This window comes from Sarcophilus harrisii, chromosome 1 (genome assembly GCF_902635505.1).
Source record: "Sarcophilus harrisii chromosome 1, mSarHar1.11, whole genome shotgun sequence".
NCBI classification, from domain to species: Eukaryota; Metazoa; Chordata; class Mammalia; order Dasyuromorphia; family Dasyuridae; genus Sarcophilus; species Sarcophilus harrisii.
In genome coordinates this window covers 680,232,349-680,252,895 of record NC_045426.1, presented here as the reverse complement: position 1 = coordinate 680,252,895, position 20,547 = coordinate 680,232,349, and the positions used below count along the sequence as shown (strand labels likewise).

The 20,547-nt window shown below is 35.7% G+C and overlaps 1 protein-coding gene across 1 annotated transcript in view; it reads right to left on the bottom strand.

Annotated features, from left to right (window-relative positions):
* Window positions 1-20,547, bottom strand: part of SLC15A4 (solute carrier family 15 member 4) — a 43,194-nt gene that overhangs the window by 11,193 nt on the left and 11,454 nt on the right. Inside the window, exons 2-5 of the mRNA XM_031948415.1 lie at window positions 13,792-14,087; window positions 8,771-8,939; window positions 8,088-8,165; window positions 7,155-7,323 (exon numbers count right to left, since the gene is read on the bottom strand). Coding sequence (XP_031804275.1) covers window positions 7,155-7,323; window positions 8,088-8,165; window positions 8,771-8,939; window positions 13,792-14,087 — 712 coding nt within the window. The remainder of the gene's footprint in view (window positions 1-7,154; window positions 7,324-8,087; window positions 8,166-8,770; window positions 8,940-13,791; window positions 14,088-20,547) is intronic.

Here is a 20,547-nt window from a genome sequence, read left to right as displayed (position 1 = left end):
AAAGGATTCTGGTTTGAGTATGAACAAGTCTAATATGGACTGGATTAGCTGGCATCTGAGATCAAGGTCATTCTGTGAAATGTTTCCTCAGTTCTAACCATTAGATACCAGGGCATGCTTTTACTATTCAACTTGTCATTTTCTCTGGGTTCCTTGTGGTGGAATAGTTAACTTCTGTGGAACTAAAAGACTATATCTATAACTCTAATACACCAGCAACTTATCAGATCTTTTTTCTTTTCACACACACACACACACACAAATTAAAATACAATATACTATACCCACATACACAAATAAAATTAATTTTAAGCAGAAAGGCATTTTTATAAAAAACACTTTTTTAGGACAAATATATTAACTAATATTCTCATTAATTTTACCATTGACTAGGAATAATGGTTAGGCATAACAAAAGTTTGCACCATTTGATCCACTATCCATATTAAGCGTCCTGTAATTCAGTACAAACAATTCTTAATCTTTCTGGCTTCTTCTACCTTCTTGGAAGTCTAATGAAACCAATGGAGCCCTTCTTGGAATGTTTTTATTATAAAAATAATAAAAAAAGAAAACTATAAATAAAAATACAGAACCTGAACTTAAGAATGCTTAAAATGCTGAGCTTGGATTCTCTTAAACCCATGTTCAAAATTCCACCCCTGACACTTACTCTCTATGTGACCCCAGGCAGGTCCCCTCATCTTCTCTGTGCATCGGACAATTCCCTAGAAGTTACTAAGTCGAGAGATCTGAATAAGTGGAGTTTCCAATGCTGAAAATATCACAAATCCTTTAAGTATACGCATAAAAATGTTCATCTATGTATTGCTATCTTAGGCATATTCACTTTTTATTCCAAACTGATGGCAAACACCCTATCAGCAGCACTTCTATGTATAATTCCTTCAAAATAACAGATGATGAAGGACAGGCTATAATGGACTATCCTTTCATTTTTCATGTCTTTGCATTTTTAGATAGCATTCATTCCTATAATAAAATTCCAAACACAAATACAAGACAAGAGAGTGGCAGCTGGAGGCAGAGTCAAAATGACAGAGAGAAGGCAAAGACTCACCTGCACTTTCCCCCAAAATTTCTCCCAAGACCTTTAAAATTATGCTCCCAAACAAACCCTGAAGCAGCAGGACCCACAAAAGGATGGGGTGAAATAATTTTCCAGCACAAGACAACTTACAAGTTTGATAGAAAAGGTCTGTTGCCCTGGAGTGAGAATGGAGTGCAGTTTAGTGCAGGTCAAGCCAGCATAAACCAGACCCCAAATGCAGGCCTTGGAAGCAATGAATCAGCAGCTGCAGTGGCTGCCACTGGAGTTCTCAGGCCATAAATGGTAAGAGGGTCTAATGAGAAGATTACAGAGGTCTCTTTGTTGGCAGTGGCAGCAAAGCTGTGTTTTCCCATACTCAGAGACAAGTTGCAGTCCTGAGTGGTAGTCTCAAGATGAGGAGTGTGAAGCCACAGTGGATAGGGAACACCTCTCACAGTTCTATGGCAGAAAAGAGGCTTGCGATTGCTCACAGACCAGAGCATAGGCCAGGAGAGTGGTAAACACATTTCATCTTAGATCAGACCACCTTGGAAAAACAGAAAAATTACAGATCCCTAAAAGTATCTCTGAATACAACTGCACAAAATCTCTGAAGCTTGCAACAGTTTTCCCTCCACCATGGAAGAAGAACCCCACTTTAGCAGAGTTAAAAGGCAAGACATAGGCCAAAGAAATAAGCAAACAACAGAAAATAATTCTGACTAAAGAAAGTTACTATGGTACCCAGGAAGAACAAAACACTCAGAAAAAGATAGCAAGTCAAAATTCCTACATCCAAAGCCTCCAAGAAAAATACGAATTAGTCTCAGACCATGGAAGAAGTCAAAAGGTATTTTTAAAATTAAGTGAGAGACGTAGAGGAAAAATTGGGAAAAGAAAGCAAAGTGATGCAAGAAAGTCATGGGAAAGGTATCTATGGTTTGATAAAGGAGGCACAAAAAAAACACTGAAGAAAATAACACTTAAAAAAAAAAAGAAAAGTAAAGAGGCACACAAAACCAATGAGAAGAATGCTTTGAAAAGTAGAATTGGCCAAATGGAAAAGGAGGCACAAAAATTCATTTAATGAAAGAACTCAATGAAAAACAGAATTGGCCAAATGGAAAAAGAGATAAAAGGTCACTGAAGGAAATAATTCTTTAAAAAGTAGAATTGAGTCAGTGGAAGCTAATGATTCTGTGAGACAACAAGAACAAATAAAGCAAAACTAAGAAAAAAGAGAAAGAAAAAAAACAGAAAAGGAAAAAAATAATGAAAAAATGTAAAATATCTTATTAGAAAAGGAACTGACTTAGAAAACGGATCCAGGAGAGATAATTTTAAAACTATTAGATTTCCTGAAAACCATGCTCAAAAAAAGAACCTAAACATCATCTTTCAAGAAATTATTAAGGAAAAATACCACGATATTCCAGAACCATAAAGTAAAACAGACATTGGAAGAATCTACCAAACACCTCCTAAAAGAGATCCCAAAATGAAAACTCCCAGAAATATAATAGCCAAATTCTAGGGCTACCAGGTTAAGGAGATCAGAAAGGAACAATTCAAATATCGTAGAGTCATGGTCAGTATTTACACAATATTTTGCAGTTTATACACTAAAGGCTCAGAGGGCTTGGGATATGATATTCTGGAAGGCAAAGGAGCTAGGATTATAACCAAAAGTCACCTACATAGAAAAACTGAGTATAATACTTTCACAAGCATTCCTAATGTAAAGACCAGAAGTGACTAGAAAATCTGACTTCCAAATATAAAATTCGAGTAGCATTAAAAAAATAAACAGGAAAGGGAAATCATAAAGGACTTAATAAGGTTACACTATTTACATTTCTTTATAGGAAGATACTTGGAACTCACAAAAACTTTCTTATTATTAGAGTACTTAAGTGAAATAGAGAGAGAGAGAGAGAGAAAAGAGAGTGTATATATGTGTGTGTCAGTATAAGCTGAATATGATGAAATGATATCTTTAAAAAATAAAATGGGGGGGGGGAGGAGAGGGGGGGAGATTGGATAGAATACTGGCCCTGAAGTCAGGAGGACCCGAGTTGAAGTTTGATTTCAGACACTTAATATTTCCTAGCTATGTGACCCTGGGAAAATCATTTAACCCCAATTGCCTCAGCAAAAAATAAATAAATAAAAAATATAATGGGGCTGACAAAGAATACACTGGAAGAAAGGGAAAGGGAGAGGTAAATTGTCTTACATTAAGAGAGGCAAGAAACTATTACAGTAAAGAGGAAGATGGGCGAAGCAGGGTTACCGATTGACTGCTTGAATTATTATTACTTCAAAGAGGGAATAACATACATACTCAATTGGATATAGAAATATAGCCTACTGTGGGAAAACTGGGACACTGATGCATTGTTGGTAGCTGTGAATGGATCCAACCATTCTGGAGAGCAATTTGGAACTATACTCAAAAAGTTATCAAACTATGCATACCCTTTGATCCAATAGTGTTACTACTAGGCTTATATCCCAAAGAGATACTAAAGAAGGGAAAAGGACCTGTATGTGCCAATGTTTGTGGCAGCCCTTTTCATAGTGGCTAGAAACTGGAAACTGAGTGGATGCCCATCAATTGGAGAATGGCTGAATAAATTGTGGTATATGAATGTTAAGGAATTATTGTTCTGCAAGAAATAGCCAGCAGGATGAATACAGAGAGGCTTAGAGAGACTTACATGAACTGATACTGAGTGAAATGAGCAGAACCAGGAGATCATTATACACTTCAATAACAATACTATATGAGGATCAATTCTGATGTAAGCAGCTATCTTCAGCAATGAGAGGATCAAATCAGTTCCAATTGTTCAGTGAGGAACAGAACCAACTACACCCAGCAAGAGAACACTGGGAAATGAGTATGAACCACAACATAGCATTAGCACTTTCTGTTGTTTGCTTGCATTTTTGTTTTTCTTCCCAGGTTATTTTTACCTTCTTTCTAAATTCGATTTTTCTTGTACAACAAAATAACTGTATAAATATGTATACATATACTGTATTTAACATATACTTTAACATGTTTAACATGTATGGGAATGTCTGCCATCTAGGGGAGGGGATGGAGGAAAGGAGGGGAAAAGCTGGAACAGAAGTTTTTGCAAGGGTCAATGTTGAAAAATTATCCATGCACATATGTTTTGTCAATAAAAAGCTATAATAATTTAAAAAAAAGAAATATATCCTACTCTATAGGGCAGTAGGAGGGGAAGGGGATAAGAAAAGTCTGAGGGGAAGGCAGGGAGTGCTCATAGAAGGGAGGGTGGATTAAGGGACAACAGAAGCAAAACCCTGTTGAGAAGGGACAAGGTGAAAGGAGATAGAAAAAGAGAACCAATGAGGGGAAGACAGGATGGAGGGAAATACAATTGGCAAGTCTGACCATGAAAAAAATTTTGAAGCAAGCAAGTTTCCCTGATAAAGGCCTCATCTCTCAGATAACATAGAGAAATGAGTAAAATTTATAACAAGAGACATTCTCCAATTGATGAGTTTTAAAATATTAATAATCAGTTTTCAGGTGAAATTACCAAAATTATCTATAACCATATGAAAAAATGTTCTAAATCACTACTGATTGAAGATACACAATTAAAACAATACTGAGGTACAACATCACACCTATGAGATAGGTTTAATGGAACAGAAAAGGAGAATGATAAATACTGGAGAAAATATGGGAAAATTGAGACACATGCAGCATTGGTGAAGTTATCAACTGATTCAACCATTCTATAAAAGCATTTAGAACTGTGCCCAAATTATTTATAGCAGCTCTTTTCTGGTAGCAAAGAATAAAAAATAGAGGGGATGTCTATCAGTTGGAAAATGGCTAAGCAATTTGTATATATGATTGTGATGGAATACTACTGTGGTATAAGAAATGATGAGCTAAATGCTCTCAGAAAAACCTGGGGAAACTTACAGGAATTGATGCAAAAGAATGAATGAAATGAATAGAATCCAAAGAATGCTGTATACAATATTGTAACAGTAATACTGCAAAACACAGGTGGAGAATATCTGGCCTTTGGGCCATATAAGGCCCGCAAAATCATTTGGTAAGGCAACCATCATTTGATGATGAGCTGAAAGCTAGGTACAATAACCTCCCACTGCTCGAGTTCTACAAGCTGATAATTTTGTATGGCTTTTGAATGATGTTATAAATATACAAATGGTACAAGATTCCCCACCCTTGTTGTAAGATGATCAATTGTAAATGACTTAGCTATTCTAAGAAATATATTAATCCCAATATAACTCTGAAGACTTTATCAATGAAAATTCTATCCATTCTGAGAGAAAGAAATGATGCAATCTGAATACATATTGAAGAATACTTTTTTAACTTTATTTTTCTTGAGTTTTTATTTTGATCTGTGTTTTCTTTTACAACATGACTAATATGGAAATGTTTTGCAAGATTACACAAGTATAGCATTTCAAATTGCTTGCCTTTTCAATGACGAGAATAGGGAGGCAGGAAGAGAATTTGGAACTCATTCAAAAAGGAATAATGAAAATTGCTTTTACATGTAATTGAGAGAAAATAAAATACTAAATTTAAAAAGTGAAATGTTTAAAAAGAAACAGAAGGACAGAAATTGTCACTCAAGATACATGAAAGCTAATTAAAATCATAAGCTTATTTATCAGGGTCAGGAGTAATTATATTTGCTGTCAACAAAGAGAATGTTTTCTTTAGTACTCCATCACAGCTCTTTAAGTGTTAAAGGCTAGATATGGACTCAGATCTATCTGATTTCAGGGTAGGATCTACTTCTCCCAGATTTATTATTTTTTTTTTAAAAGTTGGCAAACTAGACCATCTTTTGTTTCATTTCTTATCTACCATTAAATTACTGAATGAGTGTTGCCTCAGACAAACTAAAACCAGAGAAACCTTAACTTAAGAAATAAAAAGTCTTCCACTGCATCTGGAGCCATCTCCAGTCATCCCTTACCTATGTCTTGCCACTGGGCTCCAAAGATTCAAGAGGAAAATTAGTGAAGCTAATGACTGCAGAGCCCTCTCCCTCACTTAAATCCAATTCACTTGCAAATCAAGACATCACACTTCTGGTGACACTGGTCCTCTTCAAGAACAAGGATAAACAATAACTCCTGTGGAATGACTTCAGAGAGAATAATGTAGAAACCCCTGAAGCACCAAACACAGCTCTCAATCATCTGCATCAATTACATTTTTTTCTTCCTGAACTTTTTTAGAATTTATTAATACAGACTTTCACTATATATCCCTGTACAAATTATCCATATTAGCCACAGTCTTTGCTCAGAAGACTCTGGGTGAAGTCCCACTTTTCTCATGCTTTGTGATCATAGGCAAAGTCCCTCAACCTCTCTGAACCTCAGTTTCCTATTTATAAAATGGGGCTAATCATACTTAACCTACTTTGTGTGACTATTAAAACTCAAATAAAGTAATGTGTAAAGCACTTTGCAAGCCTTAAAGATCTATATAAATGTTATTTATTATTGTTGTCAAAAAATCATGGCTATCCCCCAGAGGAATAGAGAACAAAAACCATGAAGATGGTACAGTGAATAGAGTGTTGGGTCTGGAGTCAGGGAGATTTTAATTCAAATCTATCCTTAGAACCAAACTAGCTGTGTGACCCCAAGTAAGTTAATCTCCATTTGTCTGTTTTTCCTATAAAATGGAGATAATAATAGCACCTACCTCCAAAGTTGTTGTGCAGATCAAATGAGATAATAATAGGAAAGCACTTAGAATAGTGCCTATTTTTTTCCCTTTCTTACTTCTTTATGCATTATTTAACCAAGCAAGCAAAAAACAAGCACCAAAAAAAAAAAAAAAAAAAAAGTAGTTTCCTAATACACCCTATCACACCCTTTCCTAAAAGTTAAATTACAATATTCTACAGTTGGGTTTTAGGAATATGCTGGGGGCACAAACTTGTCAAGCCACTCACCTGCCACCATTACTGACATGGTCTGGATATTCGTAGTAAGAAGTTCCTATGGGGCTGAAATTTGAGTCAATTTCTGTGTCTCACTGACACATTCTTACCTGCAGCTAAGGCTGAGCACATGACAAAGAACATGCCAACGGCAATCCTTCTTAAAGAAGATGGCAGCAAACCATTTCTCTTCAAAATAGGATCTACTAGTTTATCCTTTACTGGTATAAGGAGCAGGATCAGCAATGCATCGAACATGGTCAGCCAGGCTGCTGGAAACTGGACAATTAAAATGGAAACAGTAGATAATTTGCCCAATGCAAAAAGATCTAAATTACCAAAGTCTAAATTACATGGGTATCTTTTTTAAAAAGGAAGAAACCCTTGCGTATAGTACATTTCACTATTTAGTACCCTTACTATCACCATTTATGCATAATTGTATAGTTGAGAAACAAGTACCTCATAGTTGGGAAAAAAAAATTAGAAATAAAGCAAATCAATATTCTTTTCTTCTTACTCTCCAGTGAGGGAGGTGTCACCATGCCAAATATTCACTACCACTTAGATAAATGAAATAGCTTTCACTTTATGTAATATTATTTTCTACTCATTTTTGCAAAATGGCAGTTTTTCTTCAAGCTGAAGTACCCAGGTGATAGATATGTTTAACACCTCAAATTCAACTTACCACTACTCCACCAAATTAAACAACTCCAAGTATTGTATAGCTAACCCTACTCCAATGCTCTAGTATAATGCAGGGATGTTTAAGGAACACAGCATGCCTAAATTAGTTTTCCATCACAAATTTGCCGCCCACAATCACACAACCGCCCGTTACCAGAATTAACACTATCCTTTATTGGAACAGAGCAAAAACCCACGCTACCTGAGCAAACATTTCCATTTCAACTGGAACACCTTTTCTACTATTTATCCCACAACTACTTTTATGAGGAATTGGTATAGAGGGAAAGGAGGAATTTTTTTCCATACAACAAGCCTATTTTCATAACTGAAACAGTTATGGCTTTATTTACCGTATGTGGAGTGGTTGTGATACTTGAAATTTCTGGGATTCTCAAATGAAGACTCTGCAAAACATATGTTGTCTGCATCTAGATATAACAGAGAAATGTGACATTAAAAATGATAGGTTTTAAAGATACAAATACGACTCCTCTACAAATATATATAGCCACATAGATACCCTACAAAGAGCAGGGTCAATCTAAGCAAATAGAGAGATTCAACACTGATGCATGAAAAAGAAAATAGGGAATGAAAGGAAGGAGAAATAAGTGAATCAGGCATATTAAGCAAATATAAAGAAAAAAAAATGTTTTGAAAAAGCATTAAATGGTTCCCATTCCCAGATGAAAGAGACAGGCCAAGAAAAGATACAGGGCCACATTGGTATATGAGCAGAAGAGGTAAATTTTAGGGTTTTTACAATTGGCTAGAAAGCTCTTTAATACTTCTTGCATAAGCCAACAAGATAACTCCTGGCCTACATTATATCTGTCCCCTGGCATTACAGATTAAGTCTGCGTATTCCATACAAAGCCATTTCAACAAGCTGATTTGTACTTTTTGCTTCCTTTTGTTAATTACTGTCTATTGACCTATGCTGTATCCAAAACAATATTTTATAGACAAGGGAAAGGACTAGGGTAGCCTTCATAGGGAAATGAAGCAAATTATTCTACTTATTTCCACTCACTTGAAAATATACTGTCCAGTAAGGTATCAAAGCCAAGAAAACCGGGATAATCTTGACTAGGGCTTTTACATCTTCCACTTTATCTTCTGTAAATGGCCCTCCACGGGACATTTTACATGAATCAAATAGACTTTGTTTATGAGACTGCTGAAATACTCCAATGGTTTCTCTTTGGGAAATAAAATACAGGAATTAGTTTAATATTAATTTGTAGCCAAATGAATGTAGAAAAAGTTTGGAGAATGGAATATTCTTGATTGTATTTCAATATACATATTTATGGATTCCACATTCATATTTACTACACTGTGCCCACTAAAAGTTAACAACCCCACTTTTTCCTTCCTATATTCCCTTTTTTCCTTTTCTGTGGCTATGTATAGAACTATTATACCACCTTTCAAAGAAATGGTCCCAGTAGCAAAACTGCATTATATAATAATAGTCCAAGACTGCTTCAACAGTTATATATGTTAGGGAAGACAGTCTCTCTTCTTTTACCTAACAATGTTCATTTTTTAGGCTTAGCTGACAATATTTCTGAGTTAATGTATAGAAGAGACACCCCTAAGTCAGACTCCTGGAAGTAGGAAGGACAAACAGTCAGGAAGATCTTGAAACAATTACTAGTTTTGTGATCCTGGGCAAGTGACTTTGCCTCCAACTGTTCCATTTTTTTTCCATCTGTAAAATGGGGATAATAATAGCACTTATAGGGTTGTTGGGAAGATAAAAATAAGGTAATATTCATAAAGCATTTGGCAAATAGTAAAACACTTTACTAATTCTAGCTATTATTACATCAAGATTTTCTTATTCTTTTTTTTCCCTCTCTCATTTAGTGAGGAGCTTTCACAGCTTCAATTATAATCTCTATACAGATGATTCTTAGATCTAGCTATCCAACTCAAATCCTTCTCTCATTCTTTCCCTCATCCCACTCCAATCTATACATTTTTTTCCCCCACTTTCTACCAAGCACACCATCAGCCTTTCCATAATAGGGTTCACAATCTGAGTCACCTTCAAACTCTTTCCTCCCATATAGCCAATTATGTTACTTCTACCTCAGTAGCATCTCTTGAATCTGTCTTCCTCTCTCTATATATGGGCACCACACTGATGCATGCATCACTGCTTCCCTAAATGAAATAAAGCCTCCTTCTAAGTGGTCTTCCATTTCAAGTTTTTATCCACTGCAATCCAGCATCAACACAGGTGACAAAGGGATGTTCTTAAACCACAGGTTTCAATAAATTAACAAACTCCCTTGGCTCACTATTATCTCTAAGATAAAGTTCAAACTCTTCTGCTTCCCTTCATATCTCGCCCCAATCTAATTTTCCTACCTTTTTACACATTACTCTCTCCCACACACATAATAGTTCAAGGAAACTGACCTTTCTATTATTCCACAAATACAATATTCTATCTCCTACTCCCACACCTTTACACCAAGTAAAACTCCTCTCTTAAGTGTACTAATTTTAGCCTTGCTTCCTAGAATCACAGGATTCCTTCAAAACTCAACTCAAATAGGATGTTGTTTATTTGTTTGAAAACAGGTCTCCCTATCCCACCCAGTATGGACAAAGCAGTCACCTGACCAAGATCAGCACAAAAGCTTTCACCTGGGTCAGCTCCCCCTTTCTCAAGCCTCAGCTTGCAGGGGCCCCCAATCATCTTCTACATGAAGTCTTTCCAGATCATCCTTCATGTCTTCTCTCAAAGAAATTACTAAATACACACACACACACACACACACACACACACACACACATATATATGTACTTGAATATGTTTCTCGAAAACAGAAAATATTTCCTTTCTATCTTTATCTTGTTGACTGTTTTGTTCCCCCTCTCCTCAATGTCTACTGACTATAGGTAGTGAATAATAAATATCCAAAACAGGAAATGACTACACTAAAGGTGATCTATATTAACATAACTAAATGTAATAGTTAGCATCATTACAAATGATCAATCAGAGAAACATATCTAACTTTGGAAAGGTATCATATCTGAAATAATGCTAACATAAAAACAGCAGCCTAAAAGGAACTACACTTCATTTTTTAAATCAAAAGTATGGGAGGGATATGTGATAGGAAGGATAGAGAGTGAGGAAGGAAGGGACAAGAGGATGCATAAAGAAAACCAAAGGAGAGCAAAAAGTTGTTGCTGTTGTTTTCTTTTTCTCATAGTGAATGGGTTTACATTATTTCTTTGGTTTTATTAATTTTTTTTTAAAAGAATTTTCCCTGAAAAGCTACTCCCTCTCTAGACTTTTCTAATTGCTCTAATACATGGGCAGGAAAAGACTCTTTCCCTAGGCCATGGAAAAGGACAAGTTTTTATGCAGTTAAATCTCTTATTCCCTTGAACACATTGAAACAAGGCCATAGTCTACTTTGCTACTAAAATACTCAATACAATGCAAATATATTTGGTAAGCATTATACTATATATGGCTAATTAAAATTATCTTCTAACATATGAATATCATACTCATTAGAAATACCATATGCTCTAGAAATAATCTTACAGTAATTCTTAGGGTGTATGTGTGTGCATACACATACATAGATGTGTCTATATACACAGACACATTTGTATACACACACACACACACACATATATAAATATTCTAATCAATGACTTAGCCAGAACTTTACTTTTGGCTATGAATGCAATATTAAATAAACAGTAAATCTTCAATTATAGGATTGGCTCCACACATCAAAAACTGATAGAAAGAATAGGCTTAAATTGTCCATCCCTCTGGTCCAAGTAAATTTATTTAACCATAAAATAAATCCCAACAATGGAGAGAAATTAATAAACACATGTAATGGGGTTGCTGTCACTTGTCATTCAAGTATAAATATTTTCATAATTCCTTTCCTTCACTTGTGATAAGGAAGAACCATAAAATATTAAGATACTGATCCCCTATCACATATACTATGTAAATGGATAATTTTGACATTAACATTGTGTGTACAAGTGTGCAATTCTTCAGTGAAAGGCTACAATTATTATGATGTACTCTGCTATTAAATGTTTACATCAAAAACAATAAGGAAAGGTCATATGCTGCTTTCTGTATAACACAACTGGAACATCCAAGTCACTACACAGCTTCCCTCAGCAACTTCTGTCAATCTTATCACTGTGGCAATGCAGAGGCAGAAATCATGCTGTGTAAACCATCACATTTTTAAACGTTTCCTTTCCATAAAGAATTCTGTAATTAGTAGACATGCAGTATTTCTTCTAGCTATGAGTCACCATTTACTGAAGGAAGATAAAGCCAACTTCCAGCTAGGAAGTTTACCCTTCCTTTACCCATATCTTTTCAATTGAGGAGGGAGAGAGGGAGGGATTTGGTAAGCACCTACACTAGGTGTCAAGTACTAGGAAAAATGCTTTGCAAATAATAGCTCATGTGATCCTCACAGAAACGTTGGGAGATCAGTACTAGGACTAACCCTATTGTACAGTTGAGCAAAAAAGAAGTTAAGTGACTTGCCCAAGGTCACAGAGCTAGTTTATGTGACGTCATACAGGCTGCAGATTTAGGACTTGATCCAATGTGCCACCACGCTCAGACTATTTACCATTTACAGTAGGTAATGAAATCCAATTCAGGTTCAAATGCAACTGAGTAGCTATACTAAAATATGAAAAAGAAGCCCAAGTTATTTCACAAATGATTCAAAATATTTCTAATATTATTCATATAAATTCTAAGTAAGCCAGATGACAAATAACTCTTCTGAATGTCTAAACCTACAAGGCATCTCACTGTCACTAGAGCCATCTGGGCCCATTTCTATCTATGTCAAAAAGGGAGAATGGCCCTGGCGATTGCTCGAGTCCTTTTCAATACTAAACACCATGAGTATTCCATTCTTTGTGCTAAGGAGACATTACTGTGTCTTTCCTGGGTCTGTCTTCTTTCTGGTCCTACTTGTTTCTGAAATCTAATAAAAGGATGAACATACAATGCTTTTCTTTCTATTTCCCTCCATCTTCCAACAACAAAACCACTAATTTTCTTCCATTTCCCTGTTGGGAAATGTATGGGAATGTAGGAATGCCTGCTTAAATCAAAAGAGCTACCTAATCTGTCCAAGCTGCTTCTAATCAAACTTATATGTGTGTGTGTATGTATTTACATATGCTATATGCTAATTCTTATATACTAAGGTATTTTGTTATTTTAATTGTCTTTCTGCTTTTCTCTTAGGTTCTTGGCTTTAAATAATATGCATTTCAAACTACATAATTCTACTTGAATTTAAAATACTTCTACATTCTGTATTGAACTGTATATTTATACCTTCAATTACTAAATAACTAATTGATCTGGATAATTTTTTTTTTTAAACAAAACCCATTCTACTTTCCACAAGTTGCTCATCTGTGCACAGAAAATAATGCACAACACATGCTTACATTTTGTCAAGCTACTTGATGGCTCTTTGTAGGTTTTCTTTCTTTCTTTGTAGAACTGATGTGAGTAAAGGAATGTTTGACCTATAAATTCTAAATCTTATACCTAAACAGACAGAAAATCTCCACTCAAATTTCAAACCACATTAATTCTAGTATTCTACCTGTTCATTCCAATTACATCAATAGTTTGGGACCAGATCACTTAGGGGATTATCACAGACATTTATAGAAACCTCAACAGGCGCAGATGTTTCTTTGTCCCAAATTGGAGCTAGGATAAGACAATCAAAGAAGTATAGAGCTTAGAACTAGGAAAGAAAGAAGGTATTTCCTAAAGTAAGCTGATATAATCAGTACTCTGAAAAAGTAAATGTTAATTCAGTGTACTTCATTTTCTTTCAAATTTATTGTTAAAAGTACCCAAATCCAAAAATCAAGCTGAGAGAAAAAACACGTTACATAAATGATTTATAGCAAAATATCAGCCCGTACACTTCACACCAACATTGAATTTTGAATTGTTAATCATAAAGCCTACACTGAACTGTCACTACATACCTGCTGCTCCTACGTTCCCTGAATTGTTTCTGTGAACAGCAGGAATATGCCAAAATCCTGAACATATCAGTAAAAGCACTGCCATCAGGAGGTTTGGTGATAAAAAAACTCTGACCACAGAGGAATACAATGAATGCAACTCCAATGCAAACTGTTGGGATAATGTATCCAGTCACAAAGCTCATGTTCTGCTGAATATATGCAATGCCTCCCAATGAAAGAATTGCTCCCAAATTAATGCTCCAATAAAACCAATTAAAAAATCTTCTGGTGGCTTCTGGACCTCGATCTTTAACCTAAAACAAAGACAGAGGGGAAAAAAGAATATTAGCAATATACAATGGTATCATCATGGTTTCTAAAAGATAAAAAAGCTCCTACAATGACTTTTTGTGTCAAAGACTTTGAATTACATATGAGAAATCTAAAATAATCACATAATTATTCACAGATACTATTATATCTTCTGGAATGAGGAAATCTGGGCTCAAATCTCATCTCTAAAGCTTACTGCCTTATGTGATCATAGGCAAGTCCAAGTCCCATTCCCATTCCGGTGCCCTCATTTTCTCATCCTCATGAAGGGAAGAAGCTGGACAAAATGGTCTATTTTCTTTTCAAAATCTGTGATCCCAGGAGCCCATGAATTTCCTCTACATGTATCTTAGGTAGATCTAATAAAACTCAGTACTATACCAAAAATTACTGCTGTGGGATGTAGCCTCACATATAAACTGAGGCTCCAATTGATATGACCCTTGAACAAATCACTTTACACTCAATCTCCTTCTCTATGAAAACATAATAATAGCAAAGGAAGAGGAGGAGAAGTAACAATAATAATAACAAAAACTCCCTCAAAGCCCAAACCAATATCCTTGCCAGAACATGGGGATAATGGCAAAGAGAGACTTAATAGTCATGAGGAGATATTGCATAGATATGAAAAGTGAATGATCTCTAAGGCCACTATGGTAAGTATAAATTTAGACCTGACAAATTCTAAAAAGCCGGCAAACAGGGTTTGGTGGTACTCAATTGAGTTAGTGCCCTGGTCAGCATGACACTCCTAAGAATCAAAAAACAGTCAAAGTAACACAGCACAGGATGACCACTTCAACATTAAGGCCAGATACACAAATTAAACAAATCAAATAATATATAATAATTATATAACATATACCAATGAGCAAATAAAGTAAATTAAATTAACAAATTAAAATATACTAATACCTATTGGCTGGAATTACTTAGGCACATGCAATAGTGATTACTAAAGCAGGTAAACTACAAATGAAGCTAAAATATACTAATGTTATGAATACTTGAATTACATGCCAAGATTACATAGTAGCCAAGGGGGCAAATCCAAACTGTAATTTCAAAATGCCATTTTGAGATTTTATAGCATGAAAAGTCAGACAGCAATGGAGAAAGGAACAAAGATGATTAGAAGAAAAAGCTTCTTGTCAACCTCTAACGTGCCTTCAGGATCTAGGACCAATCTCAGAAAAGCAGTCATCTAAACTGGACAAGAGAGATTGGAGAGAAATAAGGAAAAGTATAAACTATTTGACCTAATAGGAAACGGTCACATCTTTCAGCAAAAGCATCTTACAGGTAGTTTCAATTTCCCATAATCATAAGAAACCCCAAAGACAGAAGATTCAGTATAGCTAGTGGCATATTTCCCTGACGTTAATGTAGATTCAAGTGAGCACAATCAACTCTCAGCTGAGTAAGAAAAGACATTTGATGGTTTTTAACAACTTTCCCTTCATAGAGGGGCCTGACAATGTCATTTGTGCATCAATAGACAAAAGAATAAAGTCTGGGTTCATCAATGTAGAATTTGGGGTTTTTTGTTTTGTTTTTATGCCATTCACAATTAAAAGGGCTGGTCACATTCAAACCCCAATTCTCCACCAACAGACAAAATAAGAATTAAAGAATTTGAACACTTGCATCCAAAGATCAGATCATCCTGAATAAAATACAAGCTCTATCTAAAAGCAAGGATAATTTTATTTTTGTCTTTAAATCCCCAGGTCTTAGCACAATGCCAGTCACATAGTATGCCTTCTATAATAAATGCTTTCTCATTAATAGTATATAATTCCCATTATAATATGCAAATTCCTATTTTAAAGGGTTTTGTTTTATTTTTCTTATGGAATCATAAATGTCATTTTTTTTTAACACTAAACAAATCTTAGGAATTAAACACTTATATGGATTGGAAGATCCCTTCCAATTCTAAAATTCTGTTATTTTGTGACACAAAACAAAATACTTTGTTAGCTTTTCTGATGATATCCATCCCCATCTAAGTTTTCTCTTTCTTAGAAAGGAGAGGTCTTTTGTCTGTTCTGGACTTTTTTGAACAAACTAATTTTAGCCTTATCTCAAAAGATATCTTTAAAGTGTGCTGTCTTATCTCAATCAAAGGATATTTCTTTGGAAAATTATTTAACCAGACTCTCTTTAGTATACTAAAACCATTTGTCCAAAAAACTGCAAGTCTCATTTCTAAGATGCCTAAGATTCCATATTACCCAGTCCCAGAGATAACATTTATCTTTTTTTTTTTTAATCCTTCTTTTTCTTTTTTTTCCCCTTTCTTTTAACTGTTTTTTTTTCTTTCTGGTTATATATGTACATTAACTTTTTTAAAATACACATTTCTTTCTGAATCAATTTGGAAGAGAAAAATCAGAACAAAAGGAAAAAAATGAGAGAATAAAAAAAAAAAAAACCAGAAAAAAAAATGAACAAAGCATGTATTGGTTTACAGCCAATCTCCACAGTTCTTTTTCTGGATACAGATGGCATTTTCTATCCAAAGTTTATTGGGATTGCCTTGGATCACTGAAGCACTGAGAAGAACCAAGTCTTCATTGATGCTGATCAACACAATCCTTACTGTTAAAATGTAAATGTATTATTGGTTCTGCTTATTTTGCTCATCAGTTCATGTAAATCTTTCCAGGCTTTTTCTATAATCAATTTGTTCATCATTTTTTATAAAACAATAACATTCCATTACCTTCATATACCCCAACTTATACAGCCAGTCCCCAACTGATGGGCATCTACTCATTTTCCAATTCTCTGTTACCACAAAAAGAGCTGCTACAAATATTTTTGCACATGTGAGTTCTTTTCCCTCTTTTATGATTTCCTTGGAATACAGATCCAATAATGGCATTGCTAGATCAAAGGATATACACACTTTGATAGCCCTTTCGGCATAACTCCAAATTGTTCTTCAGAATGGTTGGATCATTTCACAACTTCACTAACAACACAGTAGTGTCCCAGTTCTCCCACAATCCCTCCAACATTTATCATTATCCTTTCCTGTCATTTCAATCAATCTGAAAGGCATGAGTTGACACTTCAGAATTGAATAACATTTATCTTTCAATTAGATCCTCAATTCCTAAGGATTTGTTTTTTATCTACCAAATGACCACTATTTCTGTTTCCTCATGATCACATAGGGCTCACTCACATAGAAAAAGAATAAGAGTCAAACCTAGTACACTGAGAGATCACTTTTCTCAGACAACTGATTCAATGTCATTATCACAGTAATCTCAGTAACACCCTTTAGCAACTACTGCTATTCTGCTAATGTTCTCCTCTAGACAACCTAAACTTACAACCAGTCTATCCCAAAGGTACTTCTAAGACTCTCCCTTCCTCACTTTCACAAAGACATATTTATATCCCCATTAAAGTTCAAGAACAAATAAATAAAGTCCACAAATATAAATAACATAAGAAGTCTTTCTCCTTCCCTGCCAGTCAAGACCCTGGAGAAATGGCATTTAGATTTCTAGGATTCCTAAAGGAGAGAGGAATGTTTAGATTCCTAGTCACTTACCAATTATAATATTTCCAGGTCAGGTATTTATTCAATACTAAAGAGAAAGTGAAGAGGTTCTTTTCATTGGGTTATGGAATTCAGCCAATTTCTCTAGCCTTCTGAACTTGACCAGTCATCATGTCTAAGGGTTCATAAGGAGTATGAAGTAGCCAAAACTGGTTTAGTCCCAGTCCTGATGGATGACTTTTAAATTTATTTTTTAAAATTACTAAATAAGAAGCATGCAGCTCACAACGCACAGCACAGAGCGCAGTTAGAGACAAGAGCCCATGCACATATCAATTATCCTGACAGATTTGTTTCAAATTATTGGATGCCATGAGCCTAAACAAGGAACTAGCTTGATGGACAGCTCTCCTCCAAACACCCTTCTTCAAGAATTTTGAAAATATTTCTCACCTTCTGCTGATACCAGAGGTTTGGAGAAAAGTGGTCCAAGAAGAGGTTCCTTTAATACCAGGTATTGGCATCAAAGCCAAAGCAATCTTTACTCTGCATGAGGTTGAAGTCTGACAAGAGATACTATGGAAGTTACAAGCAACTACAAGAACAGGCAATTTAGGGCAGCTAGAAGGCACAATGTTTAGAGCACTGGCCCTGAAGTCAGGAGAACCCGAGTTCCAATACGATCCCAGACACTTAACAATTCCTAGATGTGTGATCCTGGGCAAGTCACTTAATTCCAATTGACTTAGGAAAGGAAGAGAGGGAAGGGAAGGAAAGAAGGAAAGGAAGAGAAGGGAGGGAAGAGAAGAAAGGGACAGGAGAGAAGAGAAGGAAGGAGGGAAGGGAGAGATGGAGGAAAGGAGGGAAGAAGGAAAGGAGAGAAGGAGGGAAAGAAAACATGCAGGCAATTTCAGAGTGATACAAAGAGCTTTCCTTTCAGTTAAATTAGCTCTGATAAAAGCACTTTATATTCAGTATGTAGACAAAATGAGGAAATAAACCAATAGCAACTGATTGGCTTATATATGTACTTAATATGCCACAAAAGGCAAGGGTTTAATTTTTAGAAATAGTTTTGTTCCTTTCACCTGCTTTTTTCTGGTTATATTTCTTCCTCCTTTTTTTCCTCAGTCAGGTAGAGTCCCCTTTCCTACTCCTTCCCTTCAGCTAATCCTATTCATTAGTTCAGTTTTTACTTCATTTTTTTGTGTCCCTTTCCAAAAACAATTTTTACTCTCTTCATTTCCTATATTCTCTTTCTGTTTATTCTAAACTTTCATTCTCTGATTCATGAGTCCTATAACTATCTGGTTTTTTTTCTCTTTTCTTTGTATTCTCATATAAAGCTACCAAGATTATCCATTTTAGGTTCAGCCCTCTAGGTACCCTACTAGATAAGTCTTACCCCATGGATTCTCCTTTTCCATTCTGGGTTCACAATCAGAATAATGCAAGTGGTGCCCCACCTTAAAACACCTCCCTATCCATCCCCATTCCATCCCCCCTCCAATGATCTACATGCTCTTTTGTTGACCTTTTCTACATATCTCTGATAATATCCTCCCTGTGTTCACGTTCTCCCTCTCCTCCAGATGCCAGTTACTGCCCTCCTCAGAGTTGGAAATCTCAACTTCCCAAGACAAATACATTGCTGAGGCACTAAAAACCCATTGTCCTGTGTAAAGTCCTCTTCTCCTTTCACGTATAGCAGCCATTACTCCCATCAAAGTAAGGCCTTTTTCCTTTCCTTTCCAATCTTTCCTCCACCTCTTTAATCACTTCCCATGTCTCTCAGGCCCAGATGTCACATTTCCCTCATTGTTATCTCTTGATTTGACCCCCATACCACCTTTTACTCCTCTCTACCCCTTTGTTCACTACCTTCCCCTTTTCGTGAAACCTCCCATGATGTAATATAATCCCAAAGAAACATTCATCTATAGGCAAGGTATTGCCAGGTTGTATCCATAATGTCCTCATCTGGCTCTTCACTATTACATCTACCAAATTTCCAACTTTTCCCCTTTCTCCTAGTGTACATTTGGAAAGAAAGCTCTTACTAGTCTTTCTGCTGTCACTCTTGTTGCCAGAGACACCTTTTTTTATTCATTCTTCCTGCATTTCTGTTGTTTGGAGTATTCAAGAAGCAAATAATCTTTCCATTGACGATTTTCTTTCTAAAATGTTTCAAATTCTTTGTTAATAAATGTTTACCTTTTGGTCCTATGTGGTTAAACTTCACTTTGCAGAATAGATCTCACTGATGGAATGGGCAGATGAGGACAATTTATTCCAATGGTCATGAAGGCAGGTGAAGCAGACATTATGACATGCTTAGAAGCTTAGTCAGACATCAAAGATGTCAAGGTCATCCACTGCATCTTGAGCTATCACCAGTCATTTTAGTTCTGTCCTGCTACTGGACTTTGATGACTCTGGAAGGGAGAGGCTAACGTCTTCATCAGTTCTGCCTCACTTAAATCCAATTATGCACAAATAGATATTACACATATCATTTTACCACTGTTACCTTTATCATAATACTGGGGTGACAAGCAAATGATGAAGCAGCAAGTACAGCAAGTATAGTACAGTGTGACTATATACTGAAAAATAGTCACAATCCTGCATACAGATAGTTCAGGCCATAATCTTTTCACTGGCAGCAGTGGGATTCAGAAGCCCCCAGAGTGTCTGAGCAGCCTTTTAATGATCATACTGCTCACCTCCTAGTATAAGGAAGGTATTAAAAAAGGTGAGAAACTGTCTGCTTATTCAAGCCTGACCTGATTACTGAAGCAGGCAGGATTCCCACCCTGCAGTCAAAACCTAAGAGTGAAAAGATGATTCCACTCACCATCAGTACAAGGAATGTGTGCACACATAGTCAACACAAAATCCAGTATACCTGAAAGACA